This window comes from Rhinolophus ferrumequinum (genome assembly GCF_004115265.2).
Source record: "Rhinolophus ferrumequinum isolate MPI-CBG mRhiFer1 chromosome 13 unlocalized genomic scaffold, mRhiFer1_v1.p Super_scaffold_3, whole genome shotgun sequence".
Lineage (NCBI taxonomy): Eukaryota > Metazoa > Chordata > Mammalia > Chiroptera > Rhinolophidae > Rhinolophus > Rhinolophus ferrumequinum.
In genome coordinates this window covers 454,371-469,480 of record NW_022680356.1, presented here as the reverse complement: position 1 = coordinate 469,480, position 15,110 = coordinate 454,371, and the positions used below count along the sequence as shown (strand labels likewise).

The 15,110-nt window shown below is 46.7% G+C and overlaps 1 protein-coding gene across 2 annotated transcripts in view; it reads left to right on the top strand.

Moving 5' to 3' along the window:
- Positions 1–517: 517 nt before the first annotated feature.
- The window catches only part of TMEM87B (transmembrane protein 87B), a 35,054-nt gene continuing 20,461 nt past the window's right edge, over positions 518–15,110 (top strand). Inside the window, exons 1-8 of one of the 2 annotated variants that reach the window (XM_033100863.1) lie at positions 518–850; positions 4,034–4,094; positions 6,132–6,223; positions 9,013–9,144; positions 10,072–10,125; positions 11,242–11,332; positions 12,601–12,662; positions 12,883–13,066. In XM_033100863.1, the coding sequence (XP_032956754.1) occupies positions 719–850; positions 4,034–4,094; positions 6,132–6,223; positions 9,013–9,144; positions 10,072–10,125; positions 11,242–11,332; positions 12,601–12,662; positions 12,883–13,066 (808 nt within the window). In that variant the 5' untranslated portion in view covers positions 518–718. The remainder of the gene's footprint in view (positions 851–4,033; positions 4,095–6,131; positions 6,224–9,012; positions 9,145–10,071; positions 10,126–11,241; positions 11,333–12,600; positions 12,663–12,882; positions 13,067–15,110) is intronic. The other variant, XM_033100864.1, reaches the window with a different exon arrangement.

Genomic DNA, 15,110 nt, shown 5'->3' with positions numbered 1-15,110 from the left:
TATTTACATTCAATAATTTTTAAAAAGTAGTTCTCCTTGAGAGCAAGACATTTATTCAGTTTTCACAGCTGAAGATGCAGGGTTAAGTACCCAAGCTCTGCCCCTCTTACCTTGAAGTAATGAGGCAACTTCATGTGTTCCAGAGATGACTAACTGTCCTACCGATGTTCTGCTCCCAGCGCAATGCCTTAGGTTCAACCGACCCCGACCTCAAAGTATTTTCAGGCACTTTACACGAATTTAGAGAACAATCTGAGCTGAGAGGGTCGGGGTAGGGGCACGTACAAAGGACTCCAGAAACTGACACACACCGAGCAGAACTTTAGCGCTCAACTCCACCCCAAGCACCCCGCTAGGCGCCCGACCGCTGCCAGCGTAGTCTGCGACCTGAGCTTTCTGCCTCGGGCCGGCCCCGCCCCCGCTCCCTGACCCCTCCCCCATCCTCCGGCCCCTCCCCCGTCCCCCCTCCGGCTCCTCGGCCCCGCAGCGCTTAGCCCCGCCTCCCTAAGCCCCGCCCCCGTGGCGGCCCGCCACGCCCCCGCTGTGGGCACGCCCTCCTGCGGCCCCGCCTGTCCCCTTCTCACGGTCCCGCTCCTCCTCCAGCTCCCGCCCAGCCCGGCTCCGCTTCCGGGGCTCGACCCCCAGTCTCCTCCGGGCGAAACCGCACAGGTGTGGCCGGCGCTCCGGCGTCCCAAGCCCAGGTGGCTTCCGCGTCAAGATGGCCGCTGCACGTCGCCGCAGGCCGGCCGGGGTCCCGCTGCTGCGCGCCACGCTCTGCCTGCTGTGCTGGGCGCCGGCGGCCGTGGGCGCTGTCCCAGAGCCCGGGCGCTGGGCAGCGACGGTCAGCGACGTAAGTGGCGCGTGTCGGCGTCGGGGCCCCCGGAACCCCGGGAGGACTCTGCCTCACGGGCGCCCTTCCTCCGCCGGCCAGGGCGTGGGGGCGACGGGTTTGCCGCTGCAGGGTCGGCTGCCCTCTGACCGAGCCCCGGGCCTTGGCGCTCAGCCGCGTCCCCGGCAGCCCCGGCGCCACGCCGCGAGGCCACACGGGGGACTCCCGGTTCAGTTCCGGCAGAAACGAGAAGGCGCGGGCCGCTTCCGTGTTCTCTGTAACTGGGAAGGGGACACTTGTGGTCACCCACCCTCTTTCCCTCCTTTTGGGCCGGGAACTGCACAGTCCGGGTAGCGTGTGGATGGAGGCGGAGCGTTTCGGGGGCCAGTCTTCAGGCCGGCGGCCGTGCGACCTTCCTTCCAGGCCAAGCCATCTGAGCACTTGGCATCCTGGTTTCACGAGATGATGTTGGGACGCAGGGGTAGTATTTTGGAAAGTAGGACAGGAAATCGGGAAGAGGCCTTATGTCACGTGTTTCTAGATGGGATGACTCGTCCAGCTCTTTTTGACAGGAGTATTTTCCAGCATGGAAATATGTCCAAACTCTCGAGGCAAAACTTCTACTTTGATTTCCTCAACCAGAAAAAGAAAGTAGTACGAAGCTACGATGCTTCCTACGACAGAAAGGCTGTGCAGAGGGCCAGAAGTAGCTGTTTTTCATCTCTCCCAGGACCCTTACGAGTGGGGGCCCCATTCCCGGCGGCAGCAATAGAGCCTGCATATTTCCGTTATTGCATTTCTCTGGTCAAAAAGGAGCAAACTCAGAGAACAGGGTTTCATACTGCTTCTGGAGTGAATGAGCTGTGTCATAAACTAAGTTACAGGGAACAGTATTGAAAGTGAGTCAGCTGTGCAGATTGGTAAACGACTCTCTGTAAAGATCTTTGCCACGTACCCGCTGGATGGTGAGACTCCAAAGGCCATGGGGAAAGAATGACTTTGCTTCCTGTGTGAGGGAGAGACGTTTTTCCTTGGGTCCCTCATAATTGGTAGTCCTGTATGACTCAAGCTAGTAGCAGTCGATAAAACGATTCTCTGCAAAGAGTAGGCTGATTTTTTTTCCCATTTCAAGTGGCCAGAACTTGTCCTTCAGAAGAGGAAAGGAAAGTTGGCATTTCATGTGTACTGCACATCTATCAAGAAATGGTTGTTTTGATTGTAAAGGTCAGCAAAGAGTCTGAGCACCTACTGTGCGCCATGCACTGCACTGGCCATTGCTGTTGCAAAGCTGAATTTCAGACAACGGCCCCTTCTCCAGAAGCCCACACAGTAGGGACTGCAGATTCGTGAGCAGTTATTACATACCATATGTGGCAGCATCTTGTGTTATTACTGGAGCGCCGAGGGGTCACCTGACCCTGCTTTCTGGAGTCGGTGCCTGGTGGGGTCTTAAAAAACCTTGGTGAGGAAGGGGGGAGTACAGAAGCAGCTGTGCAGGAAATAGTGTTTCTGCTGAGTGTTCCGGCAGGAAGGCCAGAGGGGACTCAGGCAACCATAAGCTTTGCATACCTGAGCCTTGAACCTGAGGCCTAGGGTCTGTCAACGGCCTGCAGGGGCTGAATTAAGTCACACGAGCAAGTGTAGATGGTTCAGGACTGGGAGGCTGCGGGCATGCAGTGGACTGCAGATTGTGTACCCCTTCTGATGAGGGAACCTGCCATTTGGCTCTAGCTAGGGGACACCATGTGGCAGAGGACGCACAGAACTGCCAGGTCTACCTTTTAAAAGTGAAGGCAGAATCCATATTTTTATTATGTCAACTAATTCAAATTTTTTTTTAAAGGCCCCCTTGTGGCCCAAACCCCGTTTATTGGTTGGATTAAGCCCCCAGGCCAGCAGTAGAAATTTTGGGGCGTGAATGAGTGAGAGCCACTGAAGGATTTTGGGTATGAATGCTGATCACTGTGGCTGCTGTCAGGATGAATTCTGGGCCCCGATCTCGAGGCAGAGGGGCAGTTAAGTTATTACACAGTGTGGGCAGAAAGTGTCACAGGTCTGAGTCAGGGCAGTACAGCAGGAAATGGGAGCAGGCGCTGAGATTGGGGGTGTGTGTGTGTGAGATAAAGTGGGCATACTTTGGTCTATGGGCAGTGGAGCTGAGGGACTGGAAGGGGCCGTGGCTAAGGTGACAGGATGGCATCACCTACAAGCAGGGTGGACAGTGCAGGGAGAGTGGTGAGCAGAGAGCGATGTCTGACATAGGGCAGCGTGCTGTGGAATGTCTGCGGGCCATCCTGGTGGACGTGACCTTTAGGCAGTTGGGTATGTGGACATGGGGCTCAGACGAGAGACCTGGGCTGGGGTTTTATTGTTACTGCTGTTGAAACTGTTGGGAGGGGAAAGAGTTTTCAGGAAAGAGTTGCCTGTCCCATCAGTGTTTTGCTTTCATTCCTAACCTCTTGTCCATTTAACACAGTCACGTCTCACAGCGGTTTGACTCTTGGTGAGGGCAGACTAACTAAGTAATACAGTGTTTGAATGGTGGAACCCGCATGAGGGAGGGCCTGGCCTGGCGCGGGGTGTGATGGAAGACTTCCTGAGGAAGGCGCTTGTGAACTGGGCTTTGAAGGCTGAGAAGGAGTTACCACGGAGGAAAGAGACGCGGGGTGGAGAAGGGTTGTAAGTTAGCTTCCAGGTAGACCACTAGGGTCTGGAGGGCAGGAAGGCGGATCATGCTTTGGAGGAGCTGACAGGAAGGTTCTAGAGAGGGGCAGCCCTGATAATGCCCAGCCCTGCGAGCTGCAGTGACGCTGGTCTGCTGTGAGTCCTCAGTGGAGAGCCGTCACAGTGCAGGGGGAAGGTTGGGCGCTTCATCAGAAACACCTTCACTGCAGGGGCACAGGCAGTTCCCTGTGGGAACAGCACTGCTGTGCAGTGTCGGCTGCCCTCAGCTCCTGGGTGTGGCTGGCCCCTGGCTAGGTCGCTGGTGGGAGGGGCATTTCCCCTATCCAGCCTTATCAGTGGGGGGTGCAGGGGTTTAAGCAAGTGAGTGACGAGATCAGATTTACCTTTTTAGAAGATAGTCATTCTGGTCATAGGGAGCTGTGCAAGGACTAGAGCTACGTATTTTACAGGTAAAGCTATACTCAAACAGAGAAAAATGTTTAACGAGATCTTTTTATATTTTCCTGTTTTTCACTTTAGAAATCAGGACCTTTGATATTTAGGAAAATTATGTTTAACTCAACTGAGATCAAATTTTCTGGTAAGTATAGTAAACTATAATGCTAATATAACAATATATTATAAATTAGTAACATAATATATTATAAATTAATACATTAATTTAAGCTAAATTAATGTAAAGTAGTATGATATTTTATAAACTAGGCAAATGTTTTGTTTTTAAGTGGTTCTACATTTTAAGGGTTTCTTTTGTTTCAGTCGAGTCTTGGTTATTTTCAAGAACTGATTTTTCTGATCTGTCTCAGAAAATTATAAATTCTTTTAAAACTATAATTAATTAATATGTAATGAAGTAGGCTTAGCAAAAAAGTATTTGACTGCTGTTAAATTTGACTCTGGATCTCAGCCTTTAAAACTAGATAAATTCCTTTTATGAATATATGAAATGTCATGATCATGATAAAGCCTTTATACTCCTCAAAATTTTCTAAATATACACATGATCATATAATAAAGTAAAATAAAATAAAAATTACTGGACACTACCATTTTAATTAGGATTTTGGGGCATCTGGAAGTGATAGTGTTTGTTAGGACTCGTGTTGTCCACATCAGGGCCGCTGTGTGAGGATTAGCAGGTAAGGCCGGAGATTTTCGGTATTTTGAATGGTTGACTTTGGATCACATTTGCTGTGGTCCAACTCCTCTTAGTGTCTCCAGGATCTTGCCTGGGAAGGTTGGTTGTCAGGGGTAAGTTTTGGGGTAAGGAGTAGTTTTTTGTTGGGCAGAACACATTCGCTTCCTGGGAACCCAGAGTCGTGCCCCTTTTCTCTGTCTCCCCATGCTCTGATCACCTGCTGGTGTCCGCCACATGTGGGTCTTGGCTGAGGGAAGTAGGCCCACTGTCAGCTAGAAAGCAGAGGTGATTCAAAGTAGCTCGGTGACATCAGACCGTCAGTGGTCATAAGACCTTGGTAAGAGGAAATTGAGGCCCAAAGTGAGACCTCTGTGCAGAGTTCTTTCACTCTTCTCTGTGTAGCTCCCAGGCATTGGGTGCTCTGCCCCAGAAATTCTGCCCCCTCAGCCTCTGGAACGTCAGTCTCAGCTCTGTTTGGGTTCCTGCTGCTTACTGGCCTTCAAGATGGCTCACAGTGGTCCCTGCCTCCTGATATTCATGACCTGTGTAGTCCCCTACGATATTCTGTCACCGTTGATCTGACCAGTAGAACGTGGCAGAAGGAATGGCATGGCCCTTCTGACACTAGGTCGTAAAAGACACTGTGGCGTCTGCTCTGCCCTCTCACTCTGATGAGTCGCTCTGAGTGAAGCCAGTTGCCCTGTTGTCACAACACTCCCAAAAGAGCTTTCTCTCAGTCTAGACTTAATCCTTTTCAGTCTGTCTAACCATGCTGCTCTCCCACTTGAAACATTTCGTGGTGCTTTGGAAACTCCTAGTGGAGCATAAGAGCCTTATGCATTTCCTCCAGCTTCCCAGCTGTGTTCCAACCACAGGCACTGTTTCCAGGTGGTCCTGCTGGAGCCATGCTCTCACCCACCCTGGGCCTTTGCATAAACTCAACAGGGCTAACGCCTGCTGTTCTTCACGTTAGAGGCCTCCCCCTGCTCCCCCCCTGCAAGCCCAACAGTGCCCCACTATTTGTGCTCTGCTAGACTGCTGGGGGCCTGTTTAATTATTCACCCCCCCTCTCCGGTGCCTCTTATGGCAAGGATAGGGATTGCTCTCCGTCACTGTTATGTCCCTTCTAGGTATACAGGGGGTGTTTACTTGGTATTTTTTGAATGAATAAGTCAGTGAAGAGAACATTTAAGAGTGAAATAAGCAGTGTCTTGGCATCATATCTGGCTACTCAGCTGGTCTTAACACTGGACACAACATGTATATGAAATGAACACTAGTACAGCAAATTTTGGTTAACTATGATAATTTCATTTAATGAATTTGTCTGATTTTGCAGTGACTTTTGGAAAAAGTAGGTAACATTGTACTCAGTATCTCATCGAAGTAGCCTATTTTAAATTACATTCTTGAAACCTTAAGTTTATAATGGAGTATATATATTGTTATTGTAAAATTAGACTTTCTTTTTCTAAACAGTTAAGTCATTCCATTGTTCCGGGCCTGTGAGGTTTACCATAGATTGGCACTTGAAGCATTATACCTGTCAAAATGAATATTCTCAGCTGGAAGTAAGTAAAACAAATGTTTTAAAAGTTATACTTACTGAGGTAGGGTGGGTTAATAACATCATACACATTTCAGGTGAACAGCCTGTAATTCAGCATCTGTATACTCTCGGGCATGCGCACCAGCCAGGGTCCAGTCTCCTTCCAACCCTGTGCATTTGACCCTCAACCCAGTTCACGCTCCCCCCACAGTCCCCTCTCATAACCAATATTCTGTTGTCTGTGTCTATGAGTTTGTTTGTTTGTTTTGTTAGTTTGTGTGTTACTTTTTGTTTCATATTCCACGAGTGAAATCACATGGTTTTTGTCTTTTTCCATCTGACTTATTTTGCTTAGCATAATAATCTCAAGATCCATCTATGTTGTTGCAAATGGCACTATTTCATCTTTTTTATCCGTTGTGTATATGTACCACTTCTTCTTTATCTAGTCATCTATTGACGAGCACTTAGGTTGTTTCCCTATCTTGGCTATTGTGAATAGTACTGCAGTGAACATAGGGGTGTGTATACCTTTTTGAATTAGTGTTTTAGATTTATTCCAATAAATACCCGGGATTGGGATTGCTGGGTCATAAAGTAATTCTGTTTTTAATTTTTTGAGGAACTTTCATACTGTTTTTTATAGTGGCTGCACCAATTTGAATTCCCCCAACAGTGCATGAGGGTTCCCTTTTCTCCACAGGTTCTCCGACACTTGTTTGTTGATTTACTGATGATAGCCCTTCTGACAGGTGTGAGGTGGTATCACATTAACACAAATTTTTAACGTATGTAAATCCATGAAGGAAAAATTATGAGTATAAAGATTTAGTAGCTCATCAGGTGAGGAGGCTAGAAATACAGATTGTAGTTTCAGGGTACCATAGAATTACTTTGGGCCTTATCCAATAAATGCTGTAATTATATCAAGGTGCATGTTTTCTGAGATGAATACAAATCTTTTAGTTTCCTTGTATCTTATGAAAAATGTTAGTAAATGTTTAAATCAGACATGTAGGAACCATTGATAAAGGGACTGGGTCGCATACCAACAAAAATCAATTTAAGAAAGAAATGTAAAAGTTTCACTTTATTAAAAAGTTAGTAATAGGGAACCTAGAATTTACGGGAGTGCAGGTAGATTTTGTGAATATGAGTAGATCTCAGCAAGACATGAGGAGGGAGGGAGCCATTGGGAAAAGTGGGGGGAGGTGGGTGCTCCTGAGAGAGGCCTGTCGCTGCCCTGCCGCTGGGATTCCCCCGACCCCAGGCTCCCATGCCCTCACCAGGTCCTCATTTCTGTGATGCTCCCGTGGTCTCTTGGGATCAGTTCCTTTTCAACTGATCTGTCATCTGTTGGCTCCTAGTTTGAATAATGTGTGGGTTTCCATTGTTTTATTTATATCATCTTTCCATTTGGTGTGAAAGATACCATTTTCCTTGAATATTGCCTTTTTTACTTTCTCCCTAAGTATTTTGCCCCTTTACACTGAATACCTCATGTATATCTGCTAAGAACAGCGGTACTCACTTAGGCGGTGACACAGCACAATTGTCAAGTTCAGGAAATTTCATGTTGACAATGATACCAACATCTAATACACAGACCTTATTAAAATTTTGCCAGTGTCCCAACAACACCTTTTTTAGCAGGTTGTTTTGTTTTTGTTTTTTCTGGTATGGGAGCCATTCCAGGATCACATGGCATTTGTGCAGCTTATTTTTTTCTTTTTTGGTCTTTTGTGACACGACAGTAATATATTTGAAGTGTACACACCACTTATTTTTACAAAATGCCCTTCAATTTGAGTATTTCTGATGTTTCCTCATGATTAGATTCAGGTTATATTTTTGGCAGGCACACCAAAAAATTCTGGTTTATCCTATTTTTGTGATGTTAACTTTGATCCGTTGGTTAGGGAAGTTTCTGCCAGGTTTCTCCACTGTAAAGTTACTACTTTTCTGTTTGTTATTAACAGTCACTTATGAAGAAGTACTTTTGTATTTGTGTGTAGATACCTATCCTATTTCCTCTTCAATCCTTATTTTCACATCCTCTGATTCTTGCATGATGAAGCAGTTATTACTTGGGTGGTTGCTACATGGTGACTTTCTGATCCCGTGTTTTCTACATTTATTAGCGTTCTACGCTGAGAACGAGCTTTCTCTTTTCCTCTGTCTTCCTGTTTGTCAGTCATGGGCATGGACTCATGAGTTTTTACTTTGTTACGGTTATGATCTGTCACTATTTTTATTTATTTCATTCAAATTGTCCTTATTTGGCCAATGGAAGCCAACTTACCTATTCATGATGACCGGAAGCTGCCCTTGGATTTTACTCTTACTTCCGGGATGCAAGAGCCCTCGGTCCTGGTGTGTAAATGGGCATCCCCTGCCTGCAGTCGGGTTTGCACCTTTCTTCATGTTGCTCAGTGTCTGGTCTGTCTTTCCTCCTGGTTAAATGCTGTTTTCTTTCTCTGTAAGACTTTTATCCCTGAGATAAGATGGAAGGAACCCCAGGACAAAGTAGTTTGTATTTAAAACACCTCAATCACTTCTTTACTGTCAGATGATGGTTGTATTATGTATTACTGTATCTGAGCACATTGAAAGGGCTAAAGTGTTATGATTACCTTAGTTTTGCTTAAAACTATATTCAAACGCTTTTCCTGTTTGGTATGTTGTTCTACTGCATATTTTCAAGTATTCCAAACTAGATGAATTTTTGGTATTATTTAGATATTAAATTTTACTTATCTTCTTGGATAGGAAGTGTGGAAATAAATTATAACAGAATTTTACCTTCGGTAGGAGCTGTCACAGGAGCACGAAAATGTTGGTGAAGACTTTTGTGGTCATTATTTTAAGAACAGCGAATGTTGGACAACAAAAAATGAAAACTTAGATTGCAACAGTGACTTACAGGTGTTTCCCTCATTATACGTGAGTATCTGTCTTAGCACATTAAAACTATTTTACTCCCAGTGAATACAAGTATTAACTTAAATTCTGTTTTGACAAAGTTTTAATAAATGTGCTTAATTTGTTAATTTTTATCTTAGTTCTTTTGTGAGTATGGTAGTATATTGTAAGATGTTGGCACCGTTGTTCCGTTTCTTTGTACCCTTTGCAGCAACACCCTTGGAAAAGGGTCCTTTTGTCATCCTCTCACAAACTGCTGTCACTTTGTGTGTTGTTCTCTCTTCTCTCCACTCCACTCAGACCTGCCCCCACCTTCCCACCAAAATAGTGCTCATCAGCGTTGCCAGTAGCCACATTGTTCAACCTCTCAGGACAGTCTGTCTGCGTTGACTTACCAGCATTTCACACACTTGAACACTCTGTCCTCCTCCTCGCTTGCTCCCTCCCAGCATGGAAGACCAGATTCTAGAATGTTCCCAGCAACCATCCCTGGGTAGTAAGGCTATGGTTCATTTTAACTTACTTTTTTGTTGTTCTGAAAATTCTGAAATGAAAATACGTCTTTAGTAAAAACTTTAAAGAGGTTGCTTAAAAATTTTGTGAAGTGTAATAAACATACAGTAAGGTATGTTAGAAGTATACAGCTTGATGAATTTTCAAAACCTGACATGCCAGTGTAGACCCAGATCAAGTACAGAATATTTTAGCACCTGGAGCTCCTTTTAGTTCCTAATGCCCTCCCCACCAATGGTACCCACTGTCCTGATTAAGGAAGTGATTTTTCAAAGGCAGGATTTTGTTACTCATGTTTGGGCTACAGCGAAATTTGTTCTCGTGTTCAGTTTTCAGATTTTACTTTTTTCATAACACACTTTTTTCTTAATTATTAAAACTATGCCCTTAGAAATGAAGTAATATAAAATGGAATTATTTTATTCTTTTTTCCAGAATAAAGAACTAATTACAAATAACAGAAGTGTTTCAAACCAGGAAGGATCAATGGTAAGTCATTTTATTTGTCTTCAAATCAAATATATACAAGTTACAGTAAGACTGAAAGAAATCAGCTGATGGATAACTATTTGGAGAGTGAAATAAAGTAGGATTATTAGAACTGGGAAAGAAAAGAGAAGCCTTATTTGAAACGGCCTATTTCCTTACACACGTCTCTATGAATTTTGTGTATACTGTTTCTGTCTTTGTTTAAAAATCTCTTTAAAGTGACAGTTGAAGGTTAACTTGTACACAACCTTTCTTTTATTTGGGAGAATTACTGAAAGTCGGGAGACAGGAGGTGGAGAGGGTCAGGAGTTGTGTGGGGACTGGGTGCATGTAGCAGAGCACATGTCAGCTTTCTTTCTGGGACTTTGTGCGTCTTGTTTGTTTCCACCATCGTGTGGAGCGCTGCGACAGTGGGGAGCCCTTCACTCTGCAGTGGCGGGACGGGCTCTTTGCTTTGCACAAACTGTGACAGGTGGAGGGGCAGGAAGTGAAAGGGAAGGACAGGGAATATTCTGGAAGGAGTGGGAGAAGTTTGGCCCAGTTACGTGGGGCATTGGAGGTGTCATGGGCATGACGGCAGCAGTTACGGTCCCAGGGGGCCTGCTAGTAGCATAGCACCGTGAAGAATTTAGACAACTCAGCCCACATACCAGAATGCGAGTCATTTCTCACAGTGCTGTCCGACTCCCCCCCCCCCACAGTTCAATTAAAAACACATTTAAGACGGAATGCTTGATGAGATTGGAGAAAACATGGGAAGACTAATAGGAGAAAAACAATTGGAATGGCAATATTCAATAAAACACAGAATGGGAACACTAGGGGAAAACCTGTAGAAATAAGAAAAGTAGAAAACGTTGAAGAGCGGGAAAGGCTTTCTTCCCCCTTTGTCCCTTTTGGTCTGCATGGATGGTGGCAAAAAATGGGGTCCTTCCCATCCACTGTTACAGCCCCCTCTGCCTTTTCTCTGTGTTTTCTGTTTGTGTTTTTTTAAAGTAACCCAATTCAGTTATTAAAAGTTATTTACAATGTGGTGAATAGTTGTTTAGCTACAAGTATATCTTATAGAGCCATTTAAAAAAAAATAACAATAAAGGTTATTTTTTTGTGTTTCAGGATGTTGTTGCAAGGACACAGAGAGATGGGTTTCACATCTTAATTGTTTCAATTAAAACAGACAAAACAGATGCAAACTGGAATTTGAATGGTATGTTTACTGTCTGCTTTTACTGTAGTCACTATTTTTGTCATTGACCGAAATCTACATTCTCTTTTAAAGCACATTGTACGGAAATGAATTCTGTTAATCACAAAAATGAATAATCTATTTACTTGGGGGACTTTAAACTTCTTATCTTAATGGATTAGAAATTTTAAATTAAGATAAATTTAAAAATTTTACACTTTATACTGGGATACAAAATTCTCCATCCTTCCAAATTAAAAAGAAAATGTTTTTAACACATAGAAATGGGCAGGTAGCATCTTAATTGTATTTGAAGTAGATTATATTCTGTTTCTTGAACATGACCATCATTAGGGGTTGGAAACTGTTGTTTTTGAAGTTTTTTTTAAGCATCACTGTAGCCTAGGAGTAGAAATAGCGTGTCTGGCAGCAGAAGTAGTGTGATCTGTGAGCTCCTGCACTGTGTGGCCCTTCTGTGCCCAGGGCAAGAGTGGGCTCACAGTAAGCTGTTTGCAAGGGCATGCATGCCATCACATGTCCCCAAATTGCTGTAGCTGTCATTTTCTAGAGCGCGCATCTGCTGGGCTGACTGTAGCCAAAGCTACTGAGGATCTGCACGCTGCTGGCTCATCTCCTGGGGACGCACAGAGCTGGGGTCCTGTGGTGGGTCTGGTGGAGATGGCTGCTCTGACGGGGGTGACATATGAGCCAGGCCATACCACACAGAGGGAGCAGGGACTTTGAGGCCCTCGTGCTCCTCGCTGGGACCCTCTCCTCCCGGCAGTGCCTTCCCCGACTCCAGCTGACAGGGCTGAGCTTCTGCAGTTAGTAACTGGAGCCGTTGCTGAGCCCTGCGAGACCTGCACTGTACTAGAAACTGTTATCACCGTCTCGGACAGCAACCCGACGAGACGCTTCAGTTCAGGCACTTAACTCCAGTTACATGGAGAGCCACATCCTCAGGAGGTCAGTGACTCAACAGGGCCCAGGCCACTGCCAGTGTGACTTTGCTCTCTGCGTGAGATCAGTTGGCCCAGGTTTTACAACCGTGCGTATACTGGTGAAGGCATCTTGATAAGATCACATGATCAAACAGCTAGAAAGTTTCCAGCGCGCACGCGCATGTGTATGTGTGTGTGTGTGTGTTGGACACACATGTACCATTTGTTAGCCTGCTTTGTATTCTGGAGCCTTCAGGGAAATGAGCTTGTATTTAAAGCTTAAGAGAAAACTGATTGATTGTTGATTTAACTCTTCAATTTCTTTGTCCCCACGCTCACTATCGCCAGTTTCCCTTTCTATGGTGGGGCCGAAAGGATATCTCTCTGCCTCAGATTGGCCTCTCATGATTGTGAGTATGTCTGTCATTGTGAAAAAAAGAATTCTGTGTCCTAATTGGACTATTTTAAGTTCTAAGAGCTCAGTGGTGGTGATCCCTTAGTAGCTGGTGCTCTGATGTGCCCTCTTTCTGGGTCTGCAGTGACTGGAAAAGCAGGGGTTAACACTTGAATATAGAAATGCCGATTCTCCCCCGGGAGTCTCCCTGACTGCCGCTGCTTCTCTCCCTACAGTTCTACATGGTAATGTGCATCGTGTACATTTTGTACGGCGTACTCTGGCTCATGTGGTCTGCCTGCTACTGGAAAGACATACTAAGGATCCAGTTCTGGATAGCAGCTGTTATTTTCCTGGGAATGCTTGAAAAAGCAGTTTTCTATACCGAATACCAAAACATCAACAGCACTGGGCTGTCAAGTGAGTTGTGACTGTCCCCATAAACATGTTGTGACCACAGGGCCCCGGGCACAGCCACATTGTGGAGGAAGTGGAGGGGGCACGGAGACTGTGGGAGCGGCTGCGGCCTGGGCCAGCATGCCCCTGTCCCCATTCTCCGCTGTCCTTCTTGCTGGTGCTCGCTCACTTTCCTCCCGGGGAGAAGAAAGGTCCTGTTCCTTAAGGTCTGGCTCCCCACAGTTGGATTAAGACGACACGGAGCTCAGGACGGCAGCTTTGGGTGCCACCAATGATGTAACGCATTGTGTTTCTCCCCCATCCTGCCCCCTTCCCCCTTCTCCTTCCCCTCCAAAAAAGAGGAGAAATTGGGCCGCAGGGAGTAAAATGGGTATGGCCCACAGCCTCCTTCCATTCTCTTGCCTCTTCCTCGTGCACAGAATTTCTGTGACCCTCCTTGTGAAGCGGGAGGTCATGTGGCTGGGCATCGCAGTGTATGCCCCAGACTTCTAGAAGGCCAGAAAAGGCAGGGACGGTGAACTCTGTTGCTGAACCTTGGAAGGGAGAGAGCTCAGAGAGCTGGACGTACACAGGCACAAGCTCCAGTGGGGGCAGTTACCATGACCTTGGGGTCGATTTCCCACGGACATGTGTCTGCTATCCGTTTTGAAATAACTCCAGGAAAAAAGAGAGTGCATCGGAACACAGATGAAACAGATTTGGCATAACACTGATAATTACTAAAGCTGAGTGATGGGTACATGGGGATTTATTTACTGCTTCTCTGTGTTGGAGAGTGTTTCTAATTTCCTCACATCAAAAGTCTAAAAGGACTCGTACAAAAGAAGAAGGATGGATGTCCAGGGAGGCATGTGAGAGGTGTCATTCTCTGTAAGGACTGCAGTGATGGTTTTGTGTTTGCTCTAAGCAGGCAAGGTAGGAAGGACGGGATGCTGCTGATGGCTGAGGATGGACGCATTCTTAGATGCCGTCGGTGGCCATCCAGCCCCTTGGCTGTTAGAGGCGGTCACCTCTTATCTGAGTGGTAGGGTGGGGGCACTGCAGGAGGGCATCCAGTGCCGTCCTCGGGGACTCCAAGCTCTATGTCTGAGATGACAGCGAGGGCTGAGTCGAGAGTCCCCGGGCCACTGTCAGTGTCTGGGGAGCCCTGAGGAAGAGGCGGGGTCCCGGGAGGCTGGCGGGCTGTGTGACTTCCCAGCTGGGGTTCTGTGACCTTGGCTATCTCGCTGAGCATGGAACCTGGAAGGACAGAGTTCAGAAACCCCCTAAGGGGAGGGAACAGCACTGTTAGGACCCACCAGGGAGCATGTCAGAAACAGGTTGTGCCAGGTCGGCTTCTTTCCGTGGTGCTTCTAAGTTGGCAGTGGGAAAAGGTGGTGACTGAATGTGTCTGACGTCCTTGAGTTATTTGTCGAGGTCTCTCGTGATTCTTGTGCATAAGATGGAGGATTGTGAGCGAGAACGATGAGATGGGGCCGCCTGGTGCTTGAGTATCTTCCTGACCCTGCCCGTCCTCACTGCCAGCACTCTGAGCAGTTTCTCCCAGAGCGACCCTCATGGGCAGTCCGGTGGCCCTCGAGCCCTCAGGCAAAGCAGTTGTGATGGAGCGAAGCTGTCTGTGTGTCCAGGGCCAGCACATTTTTTCTGCAGAGGCTGTATAGTAGATATTTCTGGCTTCTCAGGCCTCCTGGTCTCTGCTGCAACTGCCCAGCTCATCCACAGGCGACAAGTGGGTCGTGTGCCAATAAAAGTTTATTTACAAAACCAGACGCAGAGACAGATTTGTTCCTTTTTTACTGCCTTGTGTACTGTTGCTGCCCTTGGCCTCAAGCCCAGGTGCAGAGTGTGGCCTAAAACCCTGTGCGATGGCCCCTCGTCCCAGCCTCTGTTCCCCGGACCCGTCGCACCCCTCTGTTCCCTGCCAACGTAGTGTACCTCCACTTCTTGGGGCACACTGTGCTCTGCCTCCTGCCTCCACTTGTGTCGTTTCCTTTGCTTTCCCGTCCCTCCCTAGGTAGCTCACTCCTGCCTCACCTTCAGGTCCTGA